This window comes from Sceloporus occidentalis, unplaced genomic scaffold (genome assembly GCF_023333645.1).
Source record: "Sceloporus occidentalis isolate IW3139 unplaced genomic scaffold, rSceOcc1.0.p SCAF_221, whole genome shotgun sequence".
NCBI classification, from domain to species: Eukaryota; Metazoa; Chordata; class Lepidosauria; order Squamata; family Phrynosomatidae; genus Sceloporus; species Sceloporus occidentalis.
This window is the reverse complement of record NW_028317201.1, coordinates 516,704-542,937: the sequence shown is the minus strand read 5'-3', so window position 1 is coordinate 542,937 and position 26,234 is coordinate 516,704. Positions and strand designations below refer to the sequence as shown.

Sequence of the window (26,234 nt, the reverse complement as noted above, 5' to 3'; positions counted from 1 at the left end):
GGCCGGCTGCCCGGTAGGCGGAGTCTCTGCTGCTCACAGTGTTGCTCCCGGTCCCCGCAGGCAGCAGACACAACCCGGGACCTCCAGCTCTGCCCGGACCCTGCCCCGAGTTCTGCATGCAGCTCTGAAGATGCGAGCGGCCCCGGTCTCCGGCCTCTTGGCCCCCGTGGCCCTCCTCGTTCTCTTGTGGCCCTCAGAGCGTTTGTCCGAAGCTTGCAGCTGTTCCCCCGTTCACCCCCAGCAGGCCTTTTGCAACGCGGACATAGGTGAGGCCGGTGGGAAGGGTAAGGGGAGATAGTTCGGGGTGTAGGGGAGCACACTTTGGGGTGATGGAGAAAGTTGGTGGGTGCTGATGGACTGGAGACAATGGACTTTGGGAACAGATGGGAGCTGGGGATTGGGTGCTGATGGACAGGGTGATGGAGCTGATGGGTGCAGGGGATTGGGTGCTGATGGACAGGATGATGGAGCTGATGGGTGCAGGGGATTGGGTGCTGATGGACAGGATGATGGAGCTGATGGGTGCAGGGGATTGGGTGTTGATGGACAGGATGATGGAGCTGAGGATTGGGTGCTGATGGACAGGATGATGGAGCTGAGGTGCTGATGGGACCTGGGGATTGGGTGCTGATGCACTAAAGATGATGGATTTTGGGTGCTAATAGAAGCTGAGAATTGGGTGCTGACGGGACAGGAGATGACAGAGTTTGGGTGCTCCTGGGTGACATGATGGAGTTTGGGTGCTCATGAGATCTGGTACTCATGCAGTCTTGTACTGCTGGGTGCATCTGGGAAGCTGGGTGCTCATGTGCTCTGGCATTGGGTGCTTATGGAGAAGATTAATGTGTTTCCCTGGGGCAGATGATTGGGGTATTGGGTGCTACTTTGTAGCTTATTATGGAACAAATGATAGAATTGGGTGCTGATGGGAGCAGGATGCCGGGTGCTGTACCCTTATAGGCAACCTCTGTGACTTCAACTCCCATTATCTTCTTCCAGGGAATTCTGGGACTGGTAACTACTAGAAACTCGGTTCTAACAAAGCATATATCTGGCTGAGGGTGTTGAGAGCACTAATCACCTTTGCCAGCAGCTCATGAAGTTTACACCAAGGTCTAGCTTTCCAGCCGGTGCGAATCTTCCCAAAAAGCCATTGGAGTTGGTTTTCATCAATTATTTAGCTAGCATTAACCCACTAGGTACCAGGGCTATGTAATTCAGCGATCAAGTTGTAAGCAGCCAGGCATGTATTTAAAGGTACAGTGCGCAGAAGTAATATTTTCCAGGGTCTTTGTTTTGACGCTGTATTTTAGGCAAATATCTAACATGTCTGTGGTCGCAAAAAGTACAGGAAAACCTACGAGAGAACACCCTATTTTTGGTTCCTCCCACATCCTGACCTGGCTCTAACCACCCCTTCCCATTCTGCCAGGGCCCTGTGGCCATTCCTCTGCTAGGCAGTCCCTTATGCTGTTATATATTTAATAGGGAAGCAAAAGTGAAATTTGGCCAGTATGCGCTGGCTTCTAAAACAGATTAATGTTGAGAGGTGAGAAATACAGTATATTTATTCTGCCACTCTACACCCATGTATGTTTGGGTAAGTGGTATATAACTGGAACAGCCTCCCAGAAGAAGTGGTAGAGTACAGGGAATTTAAACATGCATGTGGAAGGCATATGGCTCTGAATCTAAGAAGGACTGATTAAGGTCTGAGTCTTTAAATCAGGAAAAGTGGCAGATTAGACGGGTTGAATGGTTCTCTATATATATATATATATATATACACACACATACACACACACATATATAATATATATAATCATATGCGGTTTTTGAAAGCTCTATTCTAGAGCGCTGTTTATCAGTGCACATTATCAAAATTATTAATTGATTTATATAGCGCCATCATATGCCACAGTGCTGTACAATGGGTAAACAGGTATCACAATTTGGAAAACAAACGGCCCTTTCACCAAAACAATTTTTTTTTAAATGCATAAAATCAGCGGATTATTTAAATCCTTATTTTAAGCCTGAAGTTAACCATAAGACCTCTGAAACCCAAACGTTATTTATAAGTGAATTTGGTAAAAGGTCATGGTTGACAGAGGAAGAAAAGTGGTAGAAGAGACAGCGTAGAAAATGACAGCGAGGTTCTAGTCTCTGTTAATGGGACGTCAGTGATGAAGCTGTCTGGAACAGTTTGTATGTGTATTCATCCATATGATCGTACATTGCGTGGTTATTCATCCATGTGATCATGCATTGCATGGTTATTCATCCATATGATCATGTATTACCTGGTTTGGATTTTTAGTATTAAGGACATAGTCACAGAACAGCATCCTTCGAAGCATATGTTGGACTACTATTCCCACAATGCACAGCCAAACCAAAAGTGTCACATTTCGGATTAAAACCCCTTAGTCTCCCTCTTTCCTCCCCTGATGCCCCTCTTTTCTAGGAGCTCGGAATGTTTGCTGGGTACGAAGGTATCAGAGGGTTCTACACCCCTAAAAGTAACAATAATGTATTTACATTTAAACTGTGTTTATAAATTAATAAACTAAATGCCTTATTTGGTAAAGTAAATATCTATCAATAGGGCATAGGGTCGCATAAAAGCGTCGATAAAGCCCTGGTTCCTCACTATATCCCTAGCCACATCCCTACAACCTTATTATGTTTTTTGGTCATCTGCGGTCACGGAAAGAATGCTTAGTTGAAGAACATTAGGAATTCGGTTGTTTGTAAGCTAGTGCCCACAAAAGGACAGATAAGACCTTATAAGAAGCAATTGTGGGGCAGAATTATAGATATGGTACAATCACCATAGAAACCATGGTACACCTACAATCACCAATATATATAATGCCACGCAAAGGTAAGCAGGATAGCAAAATCTTAGGTGGTCTGGATCCTGGGATCAGTGGTGGCCCCAGCCATCCCATGACCTTGAAGGTCTGCCAGTCAGCCTTGGTATGTTAAATCATACGGGGTACCTTTTATTACACCGTTGGCTCTCTGTACTAGGGGTTAGGGCATATGGAGATCTTCTCTACAGCTTGTCTTTCATAGTTGTTCCGAGTATCAGTAGATGTCTTCATCTTGCTATTCTGATGGTTAATAGAGGCTTGGCTGTCTTAAGTATTCATTTGATATAAAATGGAACAATGTATCTGGCTTAGATGAAGCACTCTGAGTCACTAAGTACCAAAATAACTCAGAATAACTGTGTTTGGGAGGTTGAGTAATGAATGTATGATTTATGATGAGCTGATTATGCAAGCTTTGTGTGTGTTGAGCCCATCTGTGTGTTTGTTGAGGGATTTGAAATCTTTTGTGATATAGTTGTCAGTGCGTGATGGATATGTTTGTGTCGGGCTGCTGTCGAAAGCTACAGTTTGGGGAATTCTGGTGCGGATATGCCCACACCTGGGGAATTTCTAAGGGAGCTGGACCTGAGACCTTTAATGGTCCATCACAATGATTATATCTTAGTAGCTCAAAATGCTTGCTTCTTATCACAACCCTTTGACTCGTAAAGGGTTAAAGCGATTCTGGGTGAAGTCACCTGTATTCAAGCAAGGATTTCAGCCTTGACATAACAATGAGAAATGCTCTAATTGGGGTGCTTAGATATCTTTACATCATCTTAGAATATGAAATGGGCAGCTCCAGACTGTGTGACCCTGAGAACTTGCCCATTGACCCTGAGATTGGGGTATAAATCCAGATAGCTTCCACTTGTGAACATACATTCCACTGTGCCATTGATTTGGATTGAATGGCTGGGTGGGCTTTGGCTACCCTCCTTTGGATCTCCCTCGTCTCCACCGTTCTACAGAGGCTACCCATCGTTCCCCTCACCCTCTGTATGATGCTTCTGTGTTTGTGGCCAGATGGGGAAATATATTTCTCAGGAAGTCTGCAGACCACACTGTGGCCGGAAGGGAGACAGGGCTCCTGCTGTCCATCAGCACTGGCTCAGATACAACTCATACCAAGATGCACACCTCCCCCACCTCTGGTAGATCTACTCACCTACCTTCATCCTCTGCCCTCGGACACCCACCCACTTGGGGCAAACCTCCCCTGCGCCTCTTCTTTACTAGTAGTTACGTAGTAAGTTAGCTTTAGGTTAAAGCACCCAAAGCCTCTTTTCTCTTTGTTAACACCATCTTCTCCTTCTGTTTCCTCCCACTCCTCGCTCGCGGGGAGCCTTTTTTTTGTTCTTCTTTCTTTGGTTAGGAGAGGCTGATGTGCACATGTTTTCATTTACAATACTAGGATCCAGTTTCTTGTCTTGTGACAGCCCCGACCAGGTGATGCGCTCTCTTTTCTTTTGTACTAATATGGTCAAAGACTTTTTGCCTTGCGTTTATTAGCACAGAGATGTTTTTCTCACAGTGGGGTTAGCTGCCTCCCTCCTTCCTGCTAGCCCTGTCTCCTGCCCCGTCTCCTTTTTATTTCATCCTAAAAGCCGCATTTTTTTGTACCGTGAATTGGTACCGCGTGCTTCTGCAAAGAGTCCAATTTCTTGGCACGAAAAATGTGCTCCAGTGCATGTGACCTGCTAACGGGGGCAAGAGGGATTTGGGAAGCAGAGTGGCAGGTGGGGCAGGACAAATTCATTTAGTCTGATTGAAGTCCAATTTTTTAGGTTTATTCTCCACTTTTTACTACTCGCTACTACTCTGTGTCCCACATCTCTTTCTACTTATTGTTTTTGAGCACACTGTTCTCCACCATTACTTCTCTCCTCTCCTGCCCTCTGTTACTCCCTCCTTTCAGTCTTTCTTGTGCTGTTTTTCGCTGTCCTCCATCGCGCGTCCACATGAGCTCTCTTGGCTGCGTTGCTTTGCTTTTGGCTTGGAAAGTGCAGAGTAGCAATTCCCTCCACAAAGACACCCTCTGTTCCCAACAAATCCTCTCACAATTTGGATGCATTTTTGTCGAGTGATTCAGCAGCACATGAGAGGAAAAGCACTGGATCTCACTATTACCCACGGCCAGTGTTTTGACCCCTTGTCACCCGTTTCTGGTCCAGAAGCTGCTCCTACTCTCCATCCTCATCATCTAAACCCAACATATGACACTCAAGACAACTTTCCAGGCTCTGGTGGACACAGCTCACGTGAAAGTGTGTCAGTCTCAAAATAGACCCCCAACCCCCATCTGCTGTGGTTTGTGAAAGCAGTTCTGTGGCTCCATTCATGAAGTCATGTGTTTAGACTCGGTCATGTTACACGCATTATTCTGACACGTGTAGTATTAACTAGAAAGGAACTGCCAACCACCTCTCTTGCAAGGGAAGTCCTTTTTGTTGCTGGCCGCATCTCATCCAACTCTTCTATAAATAATTATCTCAGATAACTTACTAAGGCTATATCACACACATATGGATTGTCGTATATTGCATGTATTATTTTTTTTTCCCCATCAGGACAGTCAAAGATTCCCATATTAATCTGTTCTGTTTCCATTTAGTGATCCGAGCCAAGGCCATCGCAGGTAAAGAGGTGAACAGTGGAAATGATGTCTACGGGAATCCAATTAAAAGGATCCAATATGAGATCAAACAGCTCAAGGTATGGAAATATACCTGCATTTTGTTGAGTTGAATTCTCTTGTTCCTTCTCCGTTTCTTTTTACTGTAAGCGTTCGTTTAGGTATCACCCGTGATTAATAAGGTTTTGGTGGAACAGCAAGTGGTGAAGCTACTGGAGCGCCCTTGGCCAGTTGGACTGTCCGATTATTTAGCTGGCACATAATTTACTTGTTGTCCCGGTTGCTTTGGGTTATTTAGCCATAGACATTCTGCACATATCTCCTAAGGAATGGGGTTCTGTGTAAAGGCTAATGGATGAAGAAGGTTCAGAACTTCCCAGTTTCTGAGCAATTTAGGTACGATCGTCATTAAAATGTTTGGCATACCTTGGAATGTATGTCTCTTTTAACTTCTCTATCTAGGTTACTATTGCATCTAATAAAGACTAATGGTTTATAGTTGTGTGGATGAAGATTTGATTGTATTAGGTAACATCCCCCTCTAGGTTTCATAGCCAAATAAGACCACAGTGACTTGAAGTGGCAGACTAAGTTTAGCTCATGTCCAATTTCTTTTTCTTTGTTTCAGATATTTCCATACTGTTGCAGATTAAAAAGCTCTTTAAAACTTTTTCTCTCCTGCCTTGTTCTTACAGATGTTTAAGGGTCCTGATAAGGACATTGAGTACATCTTTACGGCCCCATCTTCCGCCGTGTGTGGGGTAACGCTGGAGACAGCGGGCAAGAAGGAGTATCTGATTTCAGGTATGGGCCAACTTTTATGTATCCCCTATTTGCAGGGTAATGTAACATTAGCTTGGTATCTGTTGGTTGAATTAATGGTCGAATTCTCCTCAGAAAGAGTTTTCCTTTATTTAGATCATGCGCATAATCGAGACAAGGCACACAACACACAAAAGTCGAAGCGTTGTCTAATTACATGTTTGAATTACAGGGTTTATATAACCTCTTATCTACTTCTAATAGCATGCATCATTACGATTGGTTACTTTTCAAGCAAGTTACACCTCTTTAAGCTGCATAATTAAGGATGGCCTAGACTTGACCCTTTGCACATATATGTAGAACAACATAGAGTAGACGTGTTGGCGTGAACTCGTGCATATATCATAGACTAGACATTCCCTGCTTTCTTATGTCTTTGTCAGAAATAATATTTACGATAACATAAGCATTTTTCTAACAGTATCGATAACCGTGACCTTACTTATATCCTCCTTGACCTCCAGGTAAAGCGGAGGTTGATGGAAAGATGCACATCACACTGTGTGACTTCATTGTGCCATGGGACTCTCTGAGCCAGACTCAGAAGAAGAGTCTCAATCAGCGGTATGAGATGGGCTGTGAGTGCAAGGTAAGAGGATTGCATCAACTAACATCTTATCAGCTACCGCAGGAGCAGGTGGTCTCCTAAATGTGACACCCCGTTCAGCCATGTCTGTTTTATTGTTGGTGTTGACTCCTCCATACTAATTACCTGTAGCCATGGGATTAGCTTTTGAATAGAAAGGTAGGACAATTAAAAGTACAGAGAGAGACACTTTCCATTACGGATGTCATTGATTTAACCTCCAATTCATCCAGAGGTGGCTCTAGGGTTTCTAGCACCTTAGGTGAACTAAGTTAATGAACGGCGTAACAGACCGGGCGGGAAAGACAGTCGTGATTTGTTTTACCGATCCGAGAAAAGAAAAAATAATTGGGTTGGCTGTCTCTTTAACGTCAGTGAGAAAGCTTTTGGCTCCCTGTATTAATTGCGAGATTTAGAAAGCATTTTCTCATAGCGTTCCGGATTTCTTTTGGAAAGTGGAGGATTATTATTTGGAAGCAGAAATTGTTGACTCTGGGAGTTCTTATTCCCTGTTTTGGCATCCGATGATCCGATCAGCAGGTTTCCCAAATACAGAATTAATGCAAAGGTTTTAATCGCCTGATTACTTCTTGAGGTTCACAATTAACCCTAGACGAGTCAAGACTTTTGATCATTTAGAGGCCTTCTCTTAAAATACAGAAACATTGAATATTAAAACAAGAGCATTTACCAGATCTTTAAAGCCCATGATCAACTTTATAACCAGCCCTATGTTCTCGTAAAGGTCAGATGTAAATCAGTTGGCTTTACAGAACGCCTATTAATAATTGTTGTGTTGTTTTTGTTCAGTTTTGGATTTTACCGCATTCATCTGACTTCATGTGACCAAATGATAATGAGGTCCAAATGTTGTCAACCCTTCCTGGTGGCCCTCATATTTGGCAATACTGTGACTATTTATTGAACATAAAAATGTTCACTCATGGACTTCTAAAACATCTCCTTTAGGACTTCTAAAGTCAGACCATTTGAACTACCAGCTGGACTCTCAAGGTGGTAATCAGAGTAAATGCTACCATACGTTGCCGTTCCCCTGTAACTGACCACACGCTGTTCACAAGAACATTTGGAAGGATTACCAGGCAGCCCAAAACACGTAAACACCAGATTAAGCAGTTCACATCGGGACGCTTTTTACCTATTGCATTTTTTATGCCAAACCTAATTAAACATCACGACCAAGTAGTATTATCCTTTCGGCAGGAGGCCAAATTAGTGATTAAGACACATTTATACTGGTATTAACCTTGTTAGGATCTAATGGGTTTTTGTAGATTTTGTTTTAACGTTTTCTTCACTTGTGGTTGTCTTGCAGATCTCTCGCTGTCCATCCATCCCCTGCCTGGTCACTTCTCAAGACGAGTGTCTCTGGACAGACTGGGTGACAGAGAAGAGCATTAATGGACGGCAGGCCAAGCACTATGCCTGCATCAAACGTAGTGATGGATCCTGCTCCTGGTACAGGGGAACAGCTCCCCCCAAGCAAGAGTTCCTCGACATAGAGGACCCATAACTTCCAAGTCCCTGACACCAATTCCAAGGGCCCGGCCCAGGATTAGAAGAAGAGGGCAATTTTATTATGGTCCAGATTTTACATCGCTTCCTGAAAATCCTTTGGTTCTATATAAGAAACGGCTGTGACGACAACTGTCCTGGGGCAGTAGTTTAACCCCTTTAGTGCTTTAAACACAACAGCATTGAAAGGATTAAATGCACCCGAGATTCAGGGTGGATCTTGTAGTCTCCCTCAACACCCACTACCCATCATCTCTTTTCCCTTTCACACAGTCTGTGTTCCGAGCGCACAAGACCCCAGGGAGGTCTTCCCCATTTATTCTGTGTAGCTGGTCTACAGCCCCCTTTGTCACTGAGGGAGATCCTCTCTGGAATCCTATATCCTATGTATCCTTGTATTTTATTTTGATTTCTTCTAAACATTTTAATTGGTGGACGAGCGTGGGACTGGCTCTTAAGGTTCTGGAATCGGTGGAATCCATTCTAATGAATGTTCTTTTACACACTGAGTAATTGGGGGGGGGGGTCGGGACTGAATAAGTGTTCCTGGGTTGTTTCTCTGTATAGTTCCTTGAAAGAGCATATATTATCCAATCTCTTTAGAATTACAGCCCTGCTTCCAAACACTTCCTCTGTACATTAAAGCATTTGCTAAGCCTTGAAGGCATTCAAAGTGAAAAGCTGGGGGGAAGGTTTTTGAACGAGACTGCTGTGTAAATGTGCAGCTAGCTGAAGGCAATAACATATTTGACACAATGTCCTGTGTGACTCGATCCTTCAGTGTCATGTAATAATGTCACAAGAAATACAACCACGGCAACATTTGTCCCGAACACAATACACAAACATAGCCCCAGGATCAAAGAAGCGCAGCTCACCGCTAGATGCCTACCACAAGGTCCTCGTTTGTAAATAACAATAGTTCTCAACCTTTGAGGATGGCTTCTTCCTACCAAGAACCGTAGTATCAACCATTCTCTTTTATCATGTGCACTCATACGACATTTTCCAACCAAGTGGAACTGGTATTCAGATTCCATTCATTTCTCAAGAAGCATCCCAGGAGTCCTCAAGGAACTCCTCACCACATCTGCAGGTTAGATGCCACCTGAGCATGAATAGACATTTAGTTAGGCAAAGGACTGGGTGGTAAATAGCGGTGGGGTTAAGACGAGTCCCACCTATTCTTACTGACTACATTGACCAATTTCTACCGATTTACCACCCTTTTTCTTCCTTTGCTCCATCCATTTCAGCTTAAGCCCCCCATACACAGCTATTTTAATGATTTACTTTTTTGTTGTTCATATGGGGGCACACGTGGTCTTTGTGCCTAGATATTCCGGTTAGTCCGGCCCTGCTGAAAGACACTGAACTGATCTTGAACTTGACAAGATTATTAGGACATGCTCTGTTTTGGTGACTTCATGGAGAAGACTACCTTGGGACATCCAAACAATCACTTGGGAAACCCAAGACTAAGGTGGCTAGCTTCACTCTTTTTAAGTTGACCTGTCCATTATGTATACATTTTCTTAATTCAACTGATCTTATAAAGTCGGTCATATAGTATGGCCATCATACAATTAGACAAAAAGTAAAAAAAAACAAAAAACTGTATTGCAACATTTTAAATAACATTTAAACAAATAACATCAATAATATCACCTTCTCGAGCAGAATTTTGTACATAGGTATTGTTCAGCTGGGCTGGGCTGGGGATGACTAGGCAGCTACATGACTAGGATGGATATACTCATGCTAACTTTTTTAACCTCGCGCAGTGTCCGGCCATATGTATCCAGCCCAGTGTGCCAGATGGCCAGTCCGGGCGGGCCGTGCAACAGCACAGACCGCCATTGATTTTATAGGTATCAGAGCCAGTCAGGAGAGATCCGATGATCTCCCCAACTGGCCCATAATCCCCACGGCCTGCAAAAGAAAATCAGGACTCCTGCAAAAACTGGGACTGTTTGGAGTAATGAGAAAGTTTCATGAATGACAAGTAACCCTTTCCAATCTGATCTTTTTCTACAAGTGTTCACAGGAGAGGTTGGATCGCTTTACACACATAACACAGGACAAAGGGCAAATTGTGCATAGCATGTGGGAGTGAATAACCGTTTCAGTGCTGGATGAGTTGTTTTATCATATTTATATAAATGTAACTGGCATTTCACTGCAGTGATTCTCTGGTCGTCTGCACCACACACCCTCCCCTCCGTGCAAACAAGTAAGCTGTAAGTCACCGTACTGCTCCTTGTAGAGTCCATGCTTAGTATAAGTATAAAAAGAAATGTGTATTTTTTTTTTCTGCTGCCAGTATTAATTTAAAGCTTAGTTATCTTTTGTGTTTCTTTTTATTATTATTTTTTGGTTATTTTTGTTTCTGGTTTTTTTTTTTTGCTGAAAAAAAAAATAAAGTCTGAGACTTGTGGAGAAAGGAGGAAGGCTGCATGACCTGCGCTTTGCACATGTTTCAATGCTCGATGATAAAATCTGTATGTGAAGGTTTCATCGGTGCCATTAAACAGTATTATCTGCCGACAAGAATCGTTTGGTCTGGTTATTTTTTGTGCGCTTGTCATATATCGGTGTCCCGTGGGGATGTCTAACCACTAACTGGATAGGTGGTAGTCGCTGGCTAACCATCTGAGACCCATCACTGAAATAAACCTGGGATAAACCGGACCCATGTCAGGATTATCATAGTTACCAAGGTTAATGGCAAATCCTAAATGTAACCTCTACTGCATTGGTGGCAAGACCACCTCAACCATACTCTAGAGCTGAGTGCCCACTGAAGTCATTGAGATCTTAGCTGTCTACTCAAGGCTGCCCATCCTATTATCCCTTTTTTGGTTACATCCCATTCTGAAAGTACCAAAGTTGACTTAAAGCCATTAAACAACAACAATACTCAACAGAACAATAGGTTGTCTACCTGACCTGCAGTTTCTCTGTTGGATTCTCTTCCGACTTTTGGCCCTTTGATGCCTTCCACATTCCATTCTTCAGCTGGCTTCCTCGGTTGGTCTCGCAAACCTTTAGTGAATAGATGAGAATGACATATTACTAACTGAACCAGGGATACATGCTATATCCAGTATACAACTTTACCTTTGAGGATCACAAACTTTTACTAAAAGCGTCCCATAAGCAAAGACTTTCCCAGCCTTGCCACTGACGCTGGTGTCCGCTCCGTGTACGGACACTTTGATTACCCCTGCTGTGATATAAAGTCCCTTTACGTTAACAATATGAGCACTGCTTCGGAAACAGATTCCTTTGGTGACAATAAGGCATCTCTCACGATTAGTGATTAGCCACGGGCAGGCCCCAGGAATAACAGGACAGGAATGAGTAATACGGCATTTAGTTTAACCGCCTTCCTCGTTCCCTCGGAAAGTTGGCCCTAATAACAATGACCGCAGTTAGCTCAGGAGCTGTCCCAACATTTTAAGGGGGGTATAACTTTAGTTAACAACTATGTTGTTGTGTGTATGTTTGCTGAGGTTAAGGGTAGAATAGCCAAGGCCTGTGTGCTACAAAGATTAATTCTCTCAGCATATAGTAATGGCCGTGTTCCTAAGAAGAAGACGTTTTGCCGACAATCCACTCTAAAGGTGCAGCATTCTTGGGCTGTATAAGGCGTAGAGAACAATCTATTAATGGAAAATATTTGTGTTCGGAAGGGAAGCAGGAAGTGTCATTTATAATCCTCCGGTCTTTGGATACGGATGCATTTAATAATCATGGTGACTGCATGCCTCAACGGAAAAGTCTATAAACAAATGCAGCTGAGGAGGGAGACATCTAGTGGTCAGTTATGTGTACTGCTTTTATATTTCAATATTAGAAATTCTAGCAGATCGCACAATTTGGGAACTTTTGGCCTCCAGTTACTCTTGCGAGATGCGGCATTGTTGACATTGGGGGCAATCCCACCGACGTTAGGGGCATTCCCGGTGAATCCACGGAAAACACTTCCATTTAAAGGGGAAATGGGCAGAGAGGGGGTGTGTCAAGACCGCGGTCCGGCAACCCAGAAGTGATGACCCGAAGAACCTTAGAAGCATCCTTTCTCCCGGAGATCTCCGGGCCAAACACGGAGAGGTTCCAGGAATGGAAATGATCTCAATCCAGATGATTCCTGTGAGCTATTTCGTAGATTTACGTACAGCACGTTTTTAAAGGTGTTTTGGTTCTTTAGTACAAAAAAAAAAAAAGATACTGTCTTACCAACACGAGTCGCTATCCCATACCCTGTCATCAATTCAGACTTGAAGAAAATAATTTTCACTTAAAGGGTTCTTTACAGTGAGAGCAATAAAGATGTGGAATCCGCTACCTACAGAGGTCGTGCTGCCAAATGCAATAGATGAAGAATATACAGGGATATAGCGGGTTATGAGGATAGGGTTAGTTATCGCTTGTTGAAATCAGATGCTATTTTGAAGCTAAGAAGGGTTTTTTCCCTTTTCTGAGGCACAATTGGAAATCGCTTCAATGTGCGGTTTTAGCCTTCTTCTGGATCAGCAGCGGGTTGAACTTGACGGACTTTTGACTATGTTACTATGTTTGTCATGGCTCACCAGGTCAGTTTTTTGCTCAACCTTTAGATATTTCTAAAAATTATTTTGAAGACAATCCACGAGGAAGTACACAATGCAAGAAACCATCAACCTTAGCCTCCAACTACCAAGATGAGGATCCATAGTCCACAGTTATCGCAACAAAATGATCTTTTCATTCTGATGCAACACACTCTTCTGTAATTTCATCCATCTCAACCAGACTGGGGGGTACGGTCGGTATAGGGGGGGGGGCCTGGGCTGATCACGTAATCTTGGCGTATGTTTGTCATGGCAAGCAGGCAGTAAAATGACTCCTGCCTTTCATGATATTTCTATACCATAGGCATCCCAGGTTACCGTCACAGCGATACAAACCATGGCTGTAATTTACAGATTTATCGGGCAAAATTAGGTACACGTGTCATTGCACGAGGTAACAGCTGCTTGTGGCCCGAGGACTGACGGGCAACACTTAAGCGTGACAGATTCCTCATAGTTATTAATATATTTACCATTAGAAGTGTAGTGTTCTCCCGTTTATGCACTTATTTTATCACACTAGTGCTAAAATCAGCCTCCATAGGTCTTTTGGCTTACAGTCTAGGGGAAGGGCAATAAACGTGGGGTCACCAAAAGTGGCCGGGACCCCTCAGTTATTATTGGGCACCAGGTCGCTATTTTTGGCTTCCCTCACGCGTCAAATTATATTCCTATTGCAGCCATGCTGATTAATTATCTCTCTAAATGTATCGGCTATAATTAATAGCCACCCCCTCATTGTATACATTACAGGGACAATTAACGTTCCACTCCCAGCAAAATGTTACACAATAACCCCTCACCCAGGCACAGCTCACATTTTAGGTGAGGGGATAAAAGATTAGGCCACCCCTAGCCCACAGGCAGGCTACTGCAAGTCTGAGTTCCCATGAATCTCAGCCAGCCACAGCGACACCTAGCATAATTCCTGTGACACTTCAGTGGCTAGGCTTTGGGTGATAGGAGCTGCAGTCGCTGAGCGAATAAATAATCCCAACCCCGACATCACAGCAAACGTTTAAATCGCTTCAGAGCGCCCCATAAACGGGCAGCGAATACACACCGAGCGGTTCTTGGCTACGCTCATTGCGCCTCTAAGGAGCTGAACTTCGACACCGGAAGTAGTAAGGACAGGGAAGCGGAAGTAGAGCTCGTGCAGGGCAGTAGAGAGCGAGGCCCAGTAAGTAGCAGCATGTTGCGCCCGATAGCGGGGATTTAAACACGTGTGCGCTCTGCATGGTTTATTTCGGTATTGGATAAATATTTCTCTATAATTTTATTTTAATAAATAGTTATATTTCTGTGTTATTGTTTAATAGAAATATCTCTATACGTGTACCATGAAGCACAGAATTCAGTTTCTGTAGCTGGGACTGGGTGCCAGGCTATTCTTAATAGAAGCCTGGTGTGTTGATGGTGGGGTTGCCAAATTAACCCTTTACTGTTAATGCCTATGGAGATTGTATATTGCATAATGCCCGTAAGTGCTATGGGCTGGAGGAGGCAAGCTGTTTGCCCAAAGACGTCCTGAGGCTTTCAAGCAGTAAATGAGGCGAAGGAGCCTATGGCGTTATGATTTAATATGTTGCTGTACAGATGTTCTTTCTCGGTATGGCCCACGTTTATGTTCGCTGAAGATTTGTATATGTTTAAAGGGTCTCCCCAGGCATCCAATGCGCTTTAATGCATGCGCTCTCTTTGAGCGGGGCCATCCTCACCTGTTGTTTCTGTAAGTCAAATTACGTCATACTATTTACGTCCTGGCTACCAGTTCGTACAGTGCTACGGAATATGATTGCGCTATATTAAACTGTGTGTCCCTCTGCGGAATCCTCTCACATGCATTAACCTCTTTGCCTGCGTCCCTCCCCATCTATTTTCAAAGCAGCAGAAGCGTTCGGCCGAGCACATCTCTTTGCACGTGAAACATCCCCCCCCCCATCCAGTCAGCACGAGCCAATGCCGTAGGAAGGGATTTCTTGAGTCCCCTGTGCGAATGTGCAAAAAAAGCTCTCCCCGATGATTGGCTGCTTCAAGAATTGCCTGACTGCAGAGTAGGCCTTTATTACATGAAAAAAAATAATCATATTAAAGTACTCTAATTTGCGTGCAAAGGTTTTCACGGTAGATTTAAAAACAAAACAAAAAAACATTAAAGACCCACATTAAAATCAGCATTGTCTTGTGTCTTGCCATATGGTTTTGATTAAAATATTAGATACCAATAACATAGCATTTTATGCCCCTACATCAGGACACTCCGGCATACCCCCAGCCCGTAGGAAGCGTTGGCACGCTTATGTCGGTGGCATTGTGAGGCCGCGCTGCTTTCCATCCTCAGAACGCCTCGTTTGTGCAGAATGCCAGATCGCGCTCCTAGAATCAGTCTGCCAGCGTGATCTGCTAATATTAATACCCGTCGCAGGATTTTACTGCTCACCGTATTCATGCTGCCCGTCTGACTCAATGGAAGCGGTTGTGAAGCAATTAGCGATGCAGACTGTGCATCACATGCCTCTCAACTTAGGTAATATAGTCCCTAGATCTGAAACACAAGAAAGCAATTAAGAGTTATTAGTGGATTTATTAGATGCTGTTAACGATCGTATGCCTTGAAGAGATCTAAAGTGAGATCTAGGCAGTTGCGATCCTCCATCTGTTGGACAAAACCCATAATTGCCATGTAGTTGGGCGCGACATGATGGACGGAGGGGTCTGTTTGGTTAACAAGTTGAGTTGAATTGAGTTTGTTTTAAGGTGTAAACTTTGGGCCAGTTATGTGGATCCCTGCAGGCAAAATTCTCTTGAAATCGGACACATCCATTGGGATTTGGATCAACATATCTATTAAGGGGCCTTTCGTTCTCCTTCTACTAGTATACGTTTAATATTATTGTCAGTTGTTTCATTCTCCCTTATAGTAACAGCTCTATGGAATCTGGCACTCTATAAATAAACTGAAATGTAATTGACTGTCTGCTTGGAGGCTCTGAACAATCTATGTGGCCCCCCAATGGTGGTCAAGCACATCTTAGTCTTAGCTTCTAACCCCTGTCCCCAGCCAGTCTATCCACGGACTTCATGATGGTGACTTTGGGGGAGCTCTCCTGAAATAAGTGTTAACGTGTTAGACGTGTGAAAACCAGAATCCGCATCGTTAAAGCGAATGGGAACCTGGTTCGTTGACATGTCCACAGATGAAACGTTAGCGTGTTTGAGGAATACTTCACATAGGAACACGGATCAGGGCACGGGAAGAACGGGGGACTGACAAGGCTCGGTTTAAGCAACATCCATTTAAGAAATCAAAATCAGGATAACGGTTTTAAGGTTTTCTAGTTTATTTTGGGAATATCTGGGATTAGTGAGGCTTGCTGGCGATTTATTGCAGTTGAGATCTTTTCTGGGCATCCCCGTTGCTGCGGGGCAGTTGTGCGGCACCCCTGGACACACGACGTGTCTGCTGCTTCTTCGATTACACAATTAATCTGTCGTGGATAGCCTCGTAGAGCATTCTCTCCTGACGTTACGCCCCCCCCTGCTGTTACTGTTGGCTGAAATACATCATGCGGGGCTTGTGTGCATCCGCTACGATTGGCCAGAGCTTCTGCCAGTCTGTAACAGACATGCCTCCACTGCAGCAAGTGTCACATTGCCATACACACAGATGTCCGCTTGCAGCCAGGAGTCTCTGTATTACGTGACACCCGAGTGGGCATAGACAGCCGGGGACCCGCTGTGACAGCCCTGCGATGTGTGAGTCGTTTTATTTCCCCGAGGAACCGGGCTTTTGTGGTGTGTGTGCAGTGTGATGTTGTAGGGGGGGGAGGGGCGGTCCTGATGCTGGAGGAGAGCATGGGAGAATTGTGTTCATACACTGGCCTATCAAATGGGAGGGTGATTTACAACGTGATGTCTCTGACCTTGGTTTTCAGCAGTCTTCCTGGAAGAAGGGTCTGTGGCCTTGCTACCTCCTTACCCTTTTAACCCATTTGTAGTATCGTGCAGCGTTTCTGCCCCTCTGATAGCCGTGTGAAGGACAACCTTCCGGTTATGATTGACTCGTAGAAGGTGGGAAAGGGGAGACCGTATGGTGACGTGGTGGTCACTAAATATAGGGGCTAAGGTTAGACCCTGTGAATCATTACCTCTCACCTCCTCCTCTTTAGTGATGCATCATGCCCATCGTGGAGAAGCTAAAAGATGCCCTGAAGCCCGGTCGAAAGGATTTGGAGGAGGGAGAACTGGGGAAGTTGTTGGCTTCCTCTGCCAAGAAGATCCTTCTGCAGAAGATTGAGTTTGAGCCGGCGACCAAGAGCTTCCACTACCAGCTGGAGACTCTCAAGAGCAAATATGTTCTCCTGAGCCCCACATTCCAAGCTGGCACCCCCCAAAGAAGCCTTGAGGGGGCGCCGATCCAGAGGCAGAGTATGTATAATGTTAGCTATAGCCTACATAGCCTTGGTTCCCTTGAGGTTGACAGCATTTGCTGTGAAACATACATTTTAAGGGTTAAATTGTGTTGCTCTTTTTTTTTGCTGCTTTTTTTCACCTTCAGGGGGGACCTTTCACCATAATCAACTTTAAAACCTATAAAATGACTCTCATATTTTTTCGAGACTGTTCTGTCTCTTCTTTCCTACAGTTATCCGTTTTCTGGGGTTTTTTTTAGATTGTGACCTACCTCTCAGCGGCGCGGATGGCATCCCACCGCCTCAAAAGGTTCTCTTCCCGGCCGTGAAGCTGTCCATGAAGTGGGATAGAATTTCCAGAGTAGGAGCCGGACTTCAAAATCTGGGAAATACCTGCTTCTTGAACTCCACCGTGCAGTGTCTCACCTACACTCCACCTCTGGCCAACTACCTGCTGTCTAAAGACCACACACGCAACTGTGAGTACTATTTATTCTGATTTTTATGTGGAATCTTATGATTGTACCTTTTTCTTACGAATCATAAAATTCTTGGTACAATGTTCACGTTTTCTGATCTGTCGGTGATGTTGAACGCCCTTTCTTGCAGGTCAGCAGGGCGGATTCTGTATGCTGTGTATAATGCAGAATCATCTCATCCAAGCGTTTGCAAACAGCGGAAACTCCATCAAACCGGTTTCCTTTATCCGAGAATTAAAGAGTAAGTAACCTGACGCACTTGGCTTTCGGGGTATCAGACCGAGGGAAGGGGGCTAAAGGAGAGAGACGACGAGACGGCTCTGTGACAGCATATCATGCTCACTGTCCCAATATTTATCAAGGGGGGGGGGGGAACTAGCTTTCCTTCTAGCTTCATGTTGTAAATATGTTTTCCCTACCCTTCTGTCACACTCCAAGTAAATAAATGATGGTTGCAACGCTCATGATGGTGCTGATTCCTTTTGCAGAAATTGCTCGACATTTCCGTTTTGGAAGCCAGGAGGATGCACATGAGTTCTTGCGTTACACTATAGATGCTATGCAGAGGGCATGTCTGAATGGATACGCCAAGTAAGTGTACAGATGTTTTTATGGCGGCCCTTCTGCCACTTGATTTTGCATGAGTTTCTGCCTGCGCCATCATGTTTTGTTAAACTTTCATTAAAAAGTTCCTCTTTACTTTACATCCTTACGATTGGCACACAGCACTTCTGTTATTTCCTATCGGGCACCTAATTTCCTTTCCAGCGCCTTTTCTGATTGGTTGCCTTTTGTACGTATTTTTAAAAGGACATTACTGTTTTATAGCAGTGGATAAAGAGGGTGCTTAAGGGTTAATCTGGCACCATCATTTTGAATTGGAGATCAGACAGGTTGAACAAAGTGATTCCCAATTGAAGTTAGTGACTACTGACATGTTTCCGTAGGTTGGACCGTCAGAGTCAGGCAACTACTCTGGTGCACCAGATCTTTGGGGGCTACTTACGCTCTCGCGGTGAGTGAAGCTCTTGGCAGCTTTCGTTAGAACTGTGAGATAATGGAGATAATCCAATACACGTGGACTAAGACCCTACATCTGTTTTCTGCGTTTCAGTGAAGTGCTCTGTTTGTAAGAGCGTTTCAGACACCTACGACCCCTATCTGGACATTGCATTGGAGATACGGGTAGGCTTTCCTTGCACATCTGTAACATACCGTCAATTCATTCTGTACGAAGTACTCTGATCAATCAAATCTGACCCGTTTGCGTTCTCCTTGCAGCACGCGGTAAATATCGTCCGCGCTCTGGAATTATTTGTCAAGTCGGATGTTCTAAGCGACGACAACGCATATATGTGTGCAAAGTAAGGAAGGACCTACATTTGGAGAGTGCGGCTGTATGAAGGTCTTTGGGGATGCACTGCTAACCTTTTGGACCCTTTTCTTTCGCTAGATGTAAGAAGAAGGTTCCAGCCAGCAAGAGGTTCAGTATCCACCGAGCCTCAAATGTCCTGACCCTGTCTCTAAAACGGTTTGCCAACTTCAGCGGAGGCAAGATCTCCAAGGTGAAAAAGCAGGGACTGTATACCGATGGCACAGAGCGCTAGTCTGCACTGCACAATCCAAGTGATTTTTCTTATTATCCCATCGTATTGATTTTTTTCTTATTTTCAGGACGTGGGTTACCCGGAATTCCTGAATATCCGTCCGTATATGTCCCAGAGTACCGGCGAGCCTGTCATGTACACGCTCTATGCTGTCCTGGTGCATTCTGGGTACAGCTGCCATGCAGGACACTATTACTGCTATGTAAAAGTGAGTCTGTTCATTGTCCTACAAGAGGCTATTCTGCAGTCTTCTATACCATCTAATACTATGTTTACTTGTGGATGTGCTCATTGTTCCTTAACTCGTTTTAGGGTGATCTTACAGTTTTAATACTTTCTCCCCTGCAGGCCAGTAACGGGCAGTGGTATCAGATGAACGATTCCCTTGTTCAGGCCAGTAACATCAAGGTTGTGTTGAACCAGCAGGCTTACGTTCTGTTTTACCTAAGGTACAGCATTTTTGTTAGGATACTGTAGGAGGACAGTAGTTATTGAGAATTGGCAGGGAATAGTTAACAATGTGCTAGACATATGAATCTGATTTTTTTGTTTTTTTATCTTTCTCTGATAGGATCCCAGAATCCAGGAAAAGTTACGATGCCTCCACGTGTAAAGGGCCTCATGCCCAAGTTGTGCGTACCAGTTCCGTTCCTCCCTCCATAAAGAAGACGCTGTCTAATGGCAGCCTTTCCTCTCCCCTAATTGGAAAGGTGGGTAATGCAATTATGGCACATATTGTCTCGGGAAGTGCCCCAGACAATTCTTAATACCTTTTTGCACTTTGATATGATTTGTTAGAGCCCCGATGGTCTGCATATAAAGAAGTCGCCAACTTCAGAAGAAACAGGTGTCCCAGTTTGCCGCTCGTCTCTGCCATCTGGGGTGAAAGAACAGAATGGTGTTCCCCGTCCTAGGCCCATGAGTGCTGAACCTTACCCCAAGCTGGGTTCCAAGCCACTTCATAATCCATTCTTTTTGGATGAGCCAGTGAGTAGAGTCAAGAAACCGCTTCATCCTCAGCTGAAAGCTGCTCAGGGAGCCTGTGCCACAAGTGAGAAGAATAGGCAAGATACTTTAAAACAAAACTGGGAGACCAGTGCTCTCACTTCATCTACCTCCCCAAAAACATTAAGCAGGAACCCAAGACCTCAAACGGATGATGGCAAGGAACCAAAGGAGGATGTTGAGGACAAACAAAAACCAGAGACCCTTGCCAATGGCCAAGACACATCTCCAAGCCCCCCTGTCATAAGGAATGGAAATAGTTCTGGGGAAATGGAATCAGAGAGGTCGAGTGACACGAGTGCTTTAAAATCCAAATCACCTACTCTGGCAAGTGTTTGTGAGGCCTTGACCACCATGTCGCCCCCGCCTGCCAAGAAGCTAGCACTGTCTGCCAAAAAGGTGAGTGTCCTGGCGAAAAGAATATGACTTTAATTGTCATCTTTTACTAGGTAGGACCCAAGCAGCTGTTGTATGGGTGGGAGTTTAATGCAGCTTATAGCTTAGAAGCATTTGGGACTGGTATATAGAACACTATTAAACTAATACTTATGGTAACAACAAGTAAACCCTTTATGTAAATTTTCCTTTGAAGCGGTTCATCTGCATACACAGCCCACAGATGATGTCACCCAGGGGGCGGGCTCACAGATGTACATTTTTTTTTTTAATCCATCCTTAGCATTAGCAGACTGGAAAGTATAAGCCCCTTGTCGTACTTTAACTGCGGTTTAGAGGATAAGGCCCTATAAAACAAGAAATTGTTTGGCCCCATGAAAGCTGAGATCGTAAATTGAAATATGTTCTCGTAATCAGGTTTTTGTTTTTACAGCACATCTGTGGTCCTGTATAACATTAGCACAGACTGCTCTTTTTCATCTTTCTACTTAAAACTTTTTTAATTTTTTTATTTTTTGATTTCTAACAAAAACCTTCTTTCTTTCATTCCATCACAATTCCACTCATTTTTGTTTTGTTTGCGTCTTTCTCCTATTTGCTGCCTTTGCATTTTTTTTTATTATTTTTTTTGCCACAAACCCCCCCTTTTTTTTTTTCTTTGGACCACCAAGATTTTATTTATGTCAATAACTGCAGGCCATCAAGCTACAGAGGGGAAGCAGAAATGACGCTTGCTCCTCCCGGTCTTCATCCCACGCTGCCAGTTCCACTCATCTCACCTCCGATTCCCCTGGCCACCCCAAATCCAGACTGCACCATAAGCATCGGTAAGTGATGCTCAGTTCCTATCTGGTGGGTCCTACATTGTATAGTCCAGTATATAACTTAAAGTGTTTGCTTATGGCCAAGGAAACCATGCAAATGTAACACTCACTATCAAGGAAGGGGTGCATTCTGATAAAGTGGCTATTGTGTACTTGCTTGACCTTGTAGTTTTTTTGTCTTTTACAGGGAATGCTCCCTGTCTGCAGAGGCTTCTCCTGAAGCTTGTGCTGACATCTCCGTTAAATACAAAACTCCAGAATCCGGCGTAAAGCAAAGCCCTGGAGTAAAAGACCACACTGGCCCGGTTACTCATACATCCCAAAACCCTTCCAGTAAGGAAGCCTCTCCCTTCCGTCCCATCCAGGGCAATGGGGGCCATGACTCTGTGGCTGGCTCTTCGTCCACCCCCTCTAAACTAGAGCAAAAATCTGAACTCGGGAAAACGGCCTTGAACCAAAATGGGACCAAGGAGGAGGACCTGCCCAGGAAAAAGAAAAAGAAGAGGAAAAATGAAGACCTAACACAGGATGCCTCTTGCCTGGATAAGGACGAAAAAGTGGACTGTGAGACCACGTCAGAGCAGTCCGGTAGTCAACCAAGCCTTACCTCACCAGAACCAACAGACCCCGACAGACCTGCCCAGAAGACAGAGCGTAAAAACAAGAGGAAAAGGGAGAGAACTAGCAAACATGGAGATGACCATTCCCATGCATCACACCAAAGGTAAAAAAAAAACAATTGTGGCTCAAAGTCAACAAATGTTTTAGCGCACAACAAAAGCTTGGTCTTTAGTTGTATGTACAGTAGATCCGCTTAGCTCCATGAAGGGTTTGTGGGGCCAGAAATGACCTGGGAGAGATTAGCTGGGTGATGACCATAAATTATAATATAACCAAGGTTGTTTAGCGTTAATATCCAGAATAAAAACCAGCAAAATAAAAACCGGGGGCCTCTTCCAGAAGTTTTTGTGGTAGGCTGTTTATGATGAGGCATTAGAAGAAGCACCTTGTTCGGTGGTCCATCGGTAAAATAAATCTCCCTACTGCTAGGGCTGCTCAAGTCCTGCTTTATTGTGATCCTTATGTGTTTGTTTGCCCATGCTAACCGTGTTAATGCCATCAGACAGGGCATTAACCAACGCGAGGTATTAAAGAAATGCCTTTATATAACCCGTTGAGAACCCTGTTTTCCAGCCCTCAGGAAGAAATGGAAGTAGATCAGGTGATCCGCAGAAAAAAGAAAAAAAAGAGGAAGCTATTGAAAGATGGGAGCCAGCCGAACGAGGAGGGTGATGCTGCCGCGGAGCATAGACCTGTAGCATGGGAGGAACCTACAGGTATGGTGCACCATGGCGAGGTGTTTGTTTCTGCCACCAAATCCTCTCTTGGGTTATACTCTATCATTACCCTTTTAGCCTCGGCATTATGTGTAAGGGGCCGACCCCAATAAGCTTCATTTACAAGAAGGGTTCAGATGGTCCTCGGCAACGGATGGTTACATTGTGGAGAGGACATCCAAGCATTAAGCTCCATTTTCATGGGCAATTTAGTCACGCTGGCCAAAAAATCTGATTCATGTCTGAGGCTTTATAATGCAATGGGAAGACATCATGACCCTTCACAAATTTGTGCGTCATGGAATAAGCTCCAAGAATTGGACACAGGGTGATGTAATAGAAATGTGTCATAAGTAAAAGGAAGGGAAGAGTCCCTTACTGAGTGCCTGCTTCTTTCGGTAGTGTTTACTTGGGATGGCAAAGTTTCCGCTATGAGTGCTGGCGATGCCAAATACAGTAATGCCACAAGACCTCAGACTGATGGCGGCAAAGAACCACCAAAACCAGAGACCCTTGTCAATGGCCAACACACATCTCCAAGACCCCCCATCACCAAGAACATCAATAGTACGGGGGAAAAGGCATCAGAGAGGTCGAGTGAAACCAGCGCTCCAAAATCCAAATCACCTTCGCTGGCAAGTGTATGTGATGCCTTGGCCACCACGTCACCCCCGCCTGCCAAGAAGCTAACACTGTCTGCCAAAAAGGTGAGTGTCCTGGTGAAAAGAATAAAACATCAATGGCCGTCTTTTATATTAGAAGTAGATATTGGGCAGGACTTTTTTTTTTTGGGACTAAACTTTTGTGTTTAAATCCATACATAGCATGAGCAGAATAGGAAGTATAAGCCCTTTTTTTACAGGGGCTTATATACCGTATAAAACATGAAATTAGCAAAAATTGTATGAAAGCTGCGATGATAAATTGAAGTATGTTCTCGTAATCATGTTTTGGGCTTTTTAAAGCACATCTGTGGTCCTTTATAATGTTAGCATAGACTGCTCTCTCTCATCTTTCTGCTTAAATTTATTATTTTTTTTTTTTATTTCTAACAAAAACCTTCTTTCTTCCATTCCATCACAATCACTCATTTTTTTCTCCTATTTGCTGCCTTTGTGCTTCCTGTTTTTGGCACAAACCTCATTTTTGTTTCTTTAAACCACCAAGATTTTATTTATTTCAATAACTACAGGCCATCAAGCTACAGAAGGGAAGCATAACTGACGCTTCAGGTTCCACTCATCTCGCCTCTGATTCTCCTGGCCACCCCAAATCCAGACTGAACAGGTAAGTGATGGCCAGTTTCTTTTGTCCTACGTTGTACACTTCAGTGTCTATAATCCAAAAGTGTTCTGATGAGAACCCTGGTTTTTAGCTCTCAGGAGGAAATCGATGAGATGGTCAGGAAGAAAAAGAAAAAAACCCGAAAACTATTGGGAGAGGAGAGCCAGCCGAACGAGGAACATGAAGCTGCCGCAGAGCAGAGACCTGTACTGCGGGAGGAAAACACAGGTATGGTGCACCGCGGCAAGGAAATTAGTCGTGGCGCCCATCTCTCTTGGGCGACGGTCTTTCATTTACCCTTTTCATTTGCCGTTTTAGCCTCCGTGTTTGTGTGGGACAGCCAGATCCGGGACGGTTACAAGCGTAATAGGGACGCAACCAACATGGAGAAACCAGTCCGGCCAGCCTGGGATGGCAAGAAGGAGTCGCATGTAGTCCAGCTGCTGACTAGTTGCTCAAATGACAAGGCTTATGGGGCACAAGGTAAGTGTGTAAACCAGGGACAGGACCGGGGCTGTAAGTTGTGTTACAGAAGTGACCGCCGTGTGTGAGGGCCCAACCTCAGTGAGCAAGAAGAGCTCAGTTGGACCCCTATAATGGATCATAAAATTGTTGAGCGGACGTCCAAGCAGTTGGAATGACTAAGCCGTGTTTTTGCTGGCCAATTGAGTCACTCTTGCAGAAGAGTCTGATTAGTGGTTGAGGCTTTATAATGCAAACTGACCTTTAACGCTCCACTTATAATTTAGTAAATAAGTCCCACGAGAGGGATTCAGGGTGATGTAATAGAAATGTGTGACTTAACAGTAAAAGGAGGCATCTGCTTCTTACCCTAGTGCTTACTTGGGACGGCCAAGTTTCTGCTGTGAGTCGAGATGCTGCTTACAATTCTGTAGATTCCAAATACAGCGAGGTCATCGATGAATGGGATGAAGATTTTGACCGTGGAAAGGTAAATTGAGAGGCGTTAAAAGTTTGTCTTGGCATTTATGCTTTTATTTTTTTTACTTGTTTTACGATAAAGATTTAACCATGATTTAAACACCTTGATAAGCACCACAAGGGCTTACCTTATACTTAAGCGGGCAGCGGACAAAAAAACTCATTATTTTTCTTCCCTCGTGTCATTTAACAGGTGAAGAAGATAAAGTTCAAGCGGGACCGGTGGAGAACCAGCAATAGTTTTCAGTCTCTGCAGAACCGACGCAACTTCTGGTCGGTCACGCGCTCGCCTCACTTCTCCAATAAGGGATATCGTTAATGAACAGCCAGAAGAAACATTGAAAAAGCAACCAACACACAACAAAAAAGCAGCGACAGGAATATACATATAATTTTTTTTTTTTTTTTTTGCAAAACCCATGTCCGACGTCAGTGTACCGGCGTAGGGTTCTGAGGTTTATTGTATGAGAGACCAAGTGTCGCAGACGTCTCTCGACTTGTTTTTTTCCAGCAGAAAGAGGGGAGATCCTATCTAACATCGTAAAGCTAGATGTGCGAGGGGGTCCAAACTACCGATCTGTGAGTTGGTCGGTCAAGGACCTCCTAAGCCTGCCTGGTAAAACATTGATCGGTCCTCTGAGGACTTTCTGGACGCATCAGACCAAGTGAAAGCAGCATAGCTTCCATCAGGGTCAGGAGACCGTGACCTTATTTATTAAGCAGGTAGCTTCATGATGACAGAAAGCAGGAAACATCTTCCCCGTTTCTTCCATAGAACATGATCTGTACGTTAGTTTACATTCTATGTAGCGTTTATGACCCATTTAACAATTTGTATGTGGTGGGGGGGTAAAAAGTCCTCGTCCGAATC

General features: G+C 44.2%; 2 protein-coding genes across 2 annotated transcripts; both read left to right on the top strand.

Annotated features, from left to right (window-relative positions):
• Positions 1–130: 130 nt before the first annotated feature.
• Positions 131–8,459, top strand: LOC149277025 (metalloproteinase inhibitor 2-like). Its single transcript, XM_089503135.1, has 5 exons — positions 131–266; positions 5,494–5,594; positions 6,210–6,318; positions 6,804–6,928; positions 8,262–8,459. Exons 1-5 carry the CDS (start codon positions 131–133, stop codon positions 8,457–8,459), a joined length of 669 nt encoding a protein of 222 aa, XP_089359261.1.
• An 8,796-nt stretch (positions 8,460–17,255) lies between these two features.
• LOC149277024 (ubiquitin carboxyl-terminal hydrolase 36-like) lies at positions 17,256–25,682 on the top strand. Its single transcript, XM_089503153.1, has 21 exons — positions 17,256–17,505; positions 17,750–17,968; positions 18,099–18,209; positions 18,457–18,559; positions 18,916–18,983; positions 19,083–19,153; positions 19,250–19,332; positions 19,422–19,533; positions 19,643–19,783; positions 19,924–20,024; positions 20,147–20,285; positions 20,374–20,979; positions 21,673–21,803; positions 21,988–22,524; positions 22,995–23,137; positions 23,540–23,844; positions 24,330–24,424; positions 24,513–24,649; positions 24,740–24,904; positions 25,258–25,373; positions 25,557–25,682. The coding sequence occupies exons 1-21, from the start codon at positions 17,256–17,258 to the stop codon at positions 25,680–25,682; spliced, it is 3,759 nt and encodes a 1,252-aa protein (XP_089359279.1).
• The last annotated feature ends 552 nt before the right edge of the window (positions 25,683–26,234 follow it).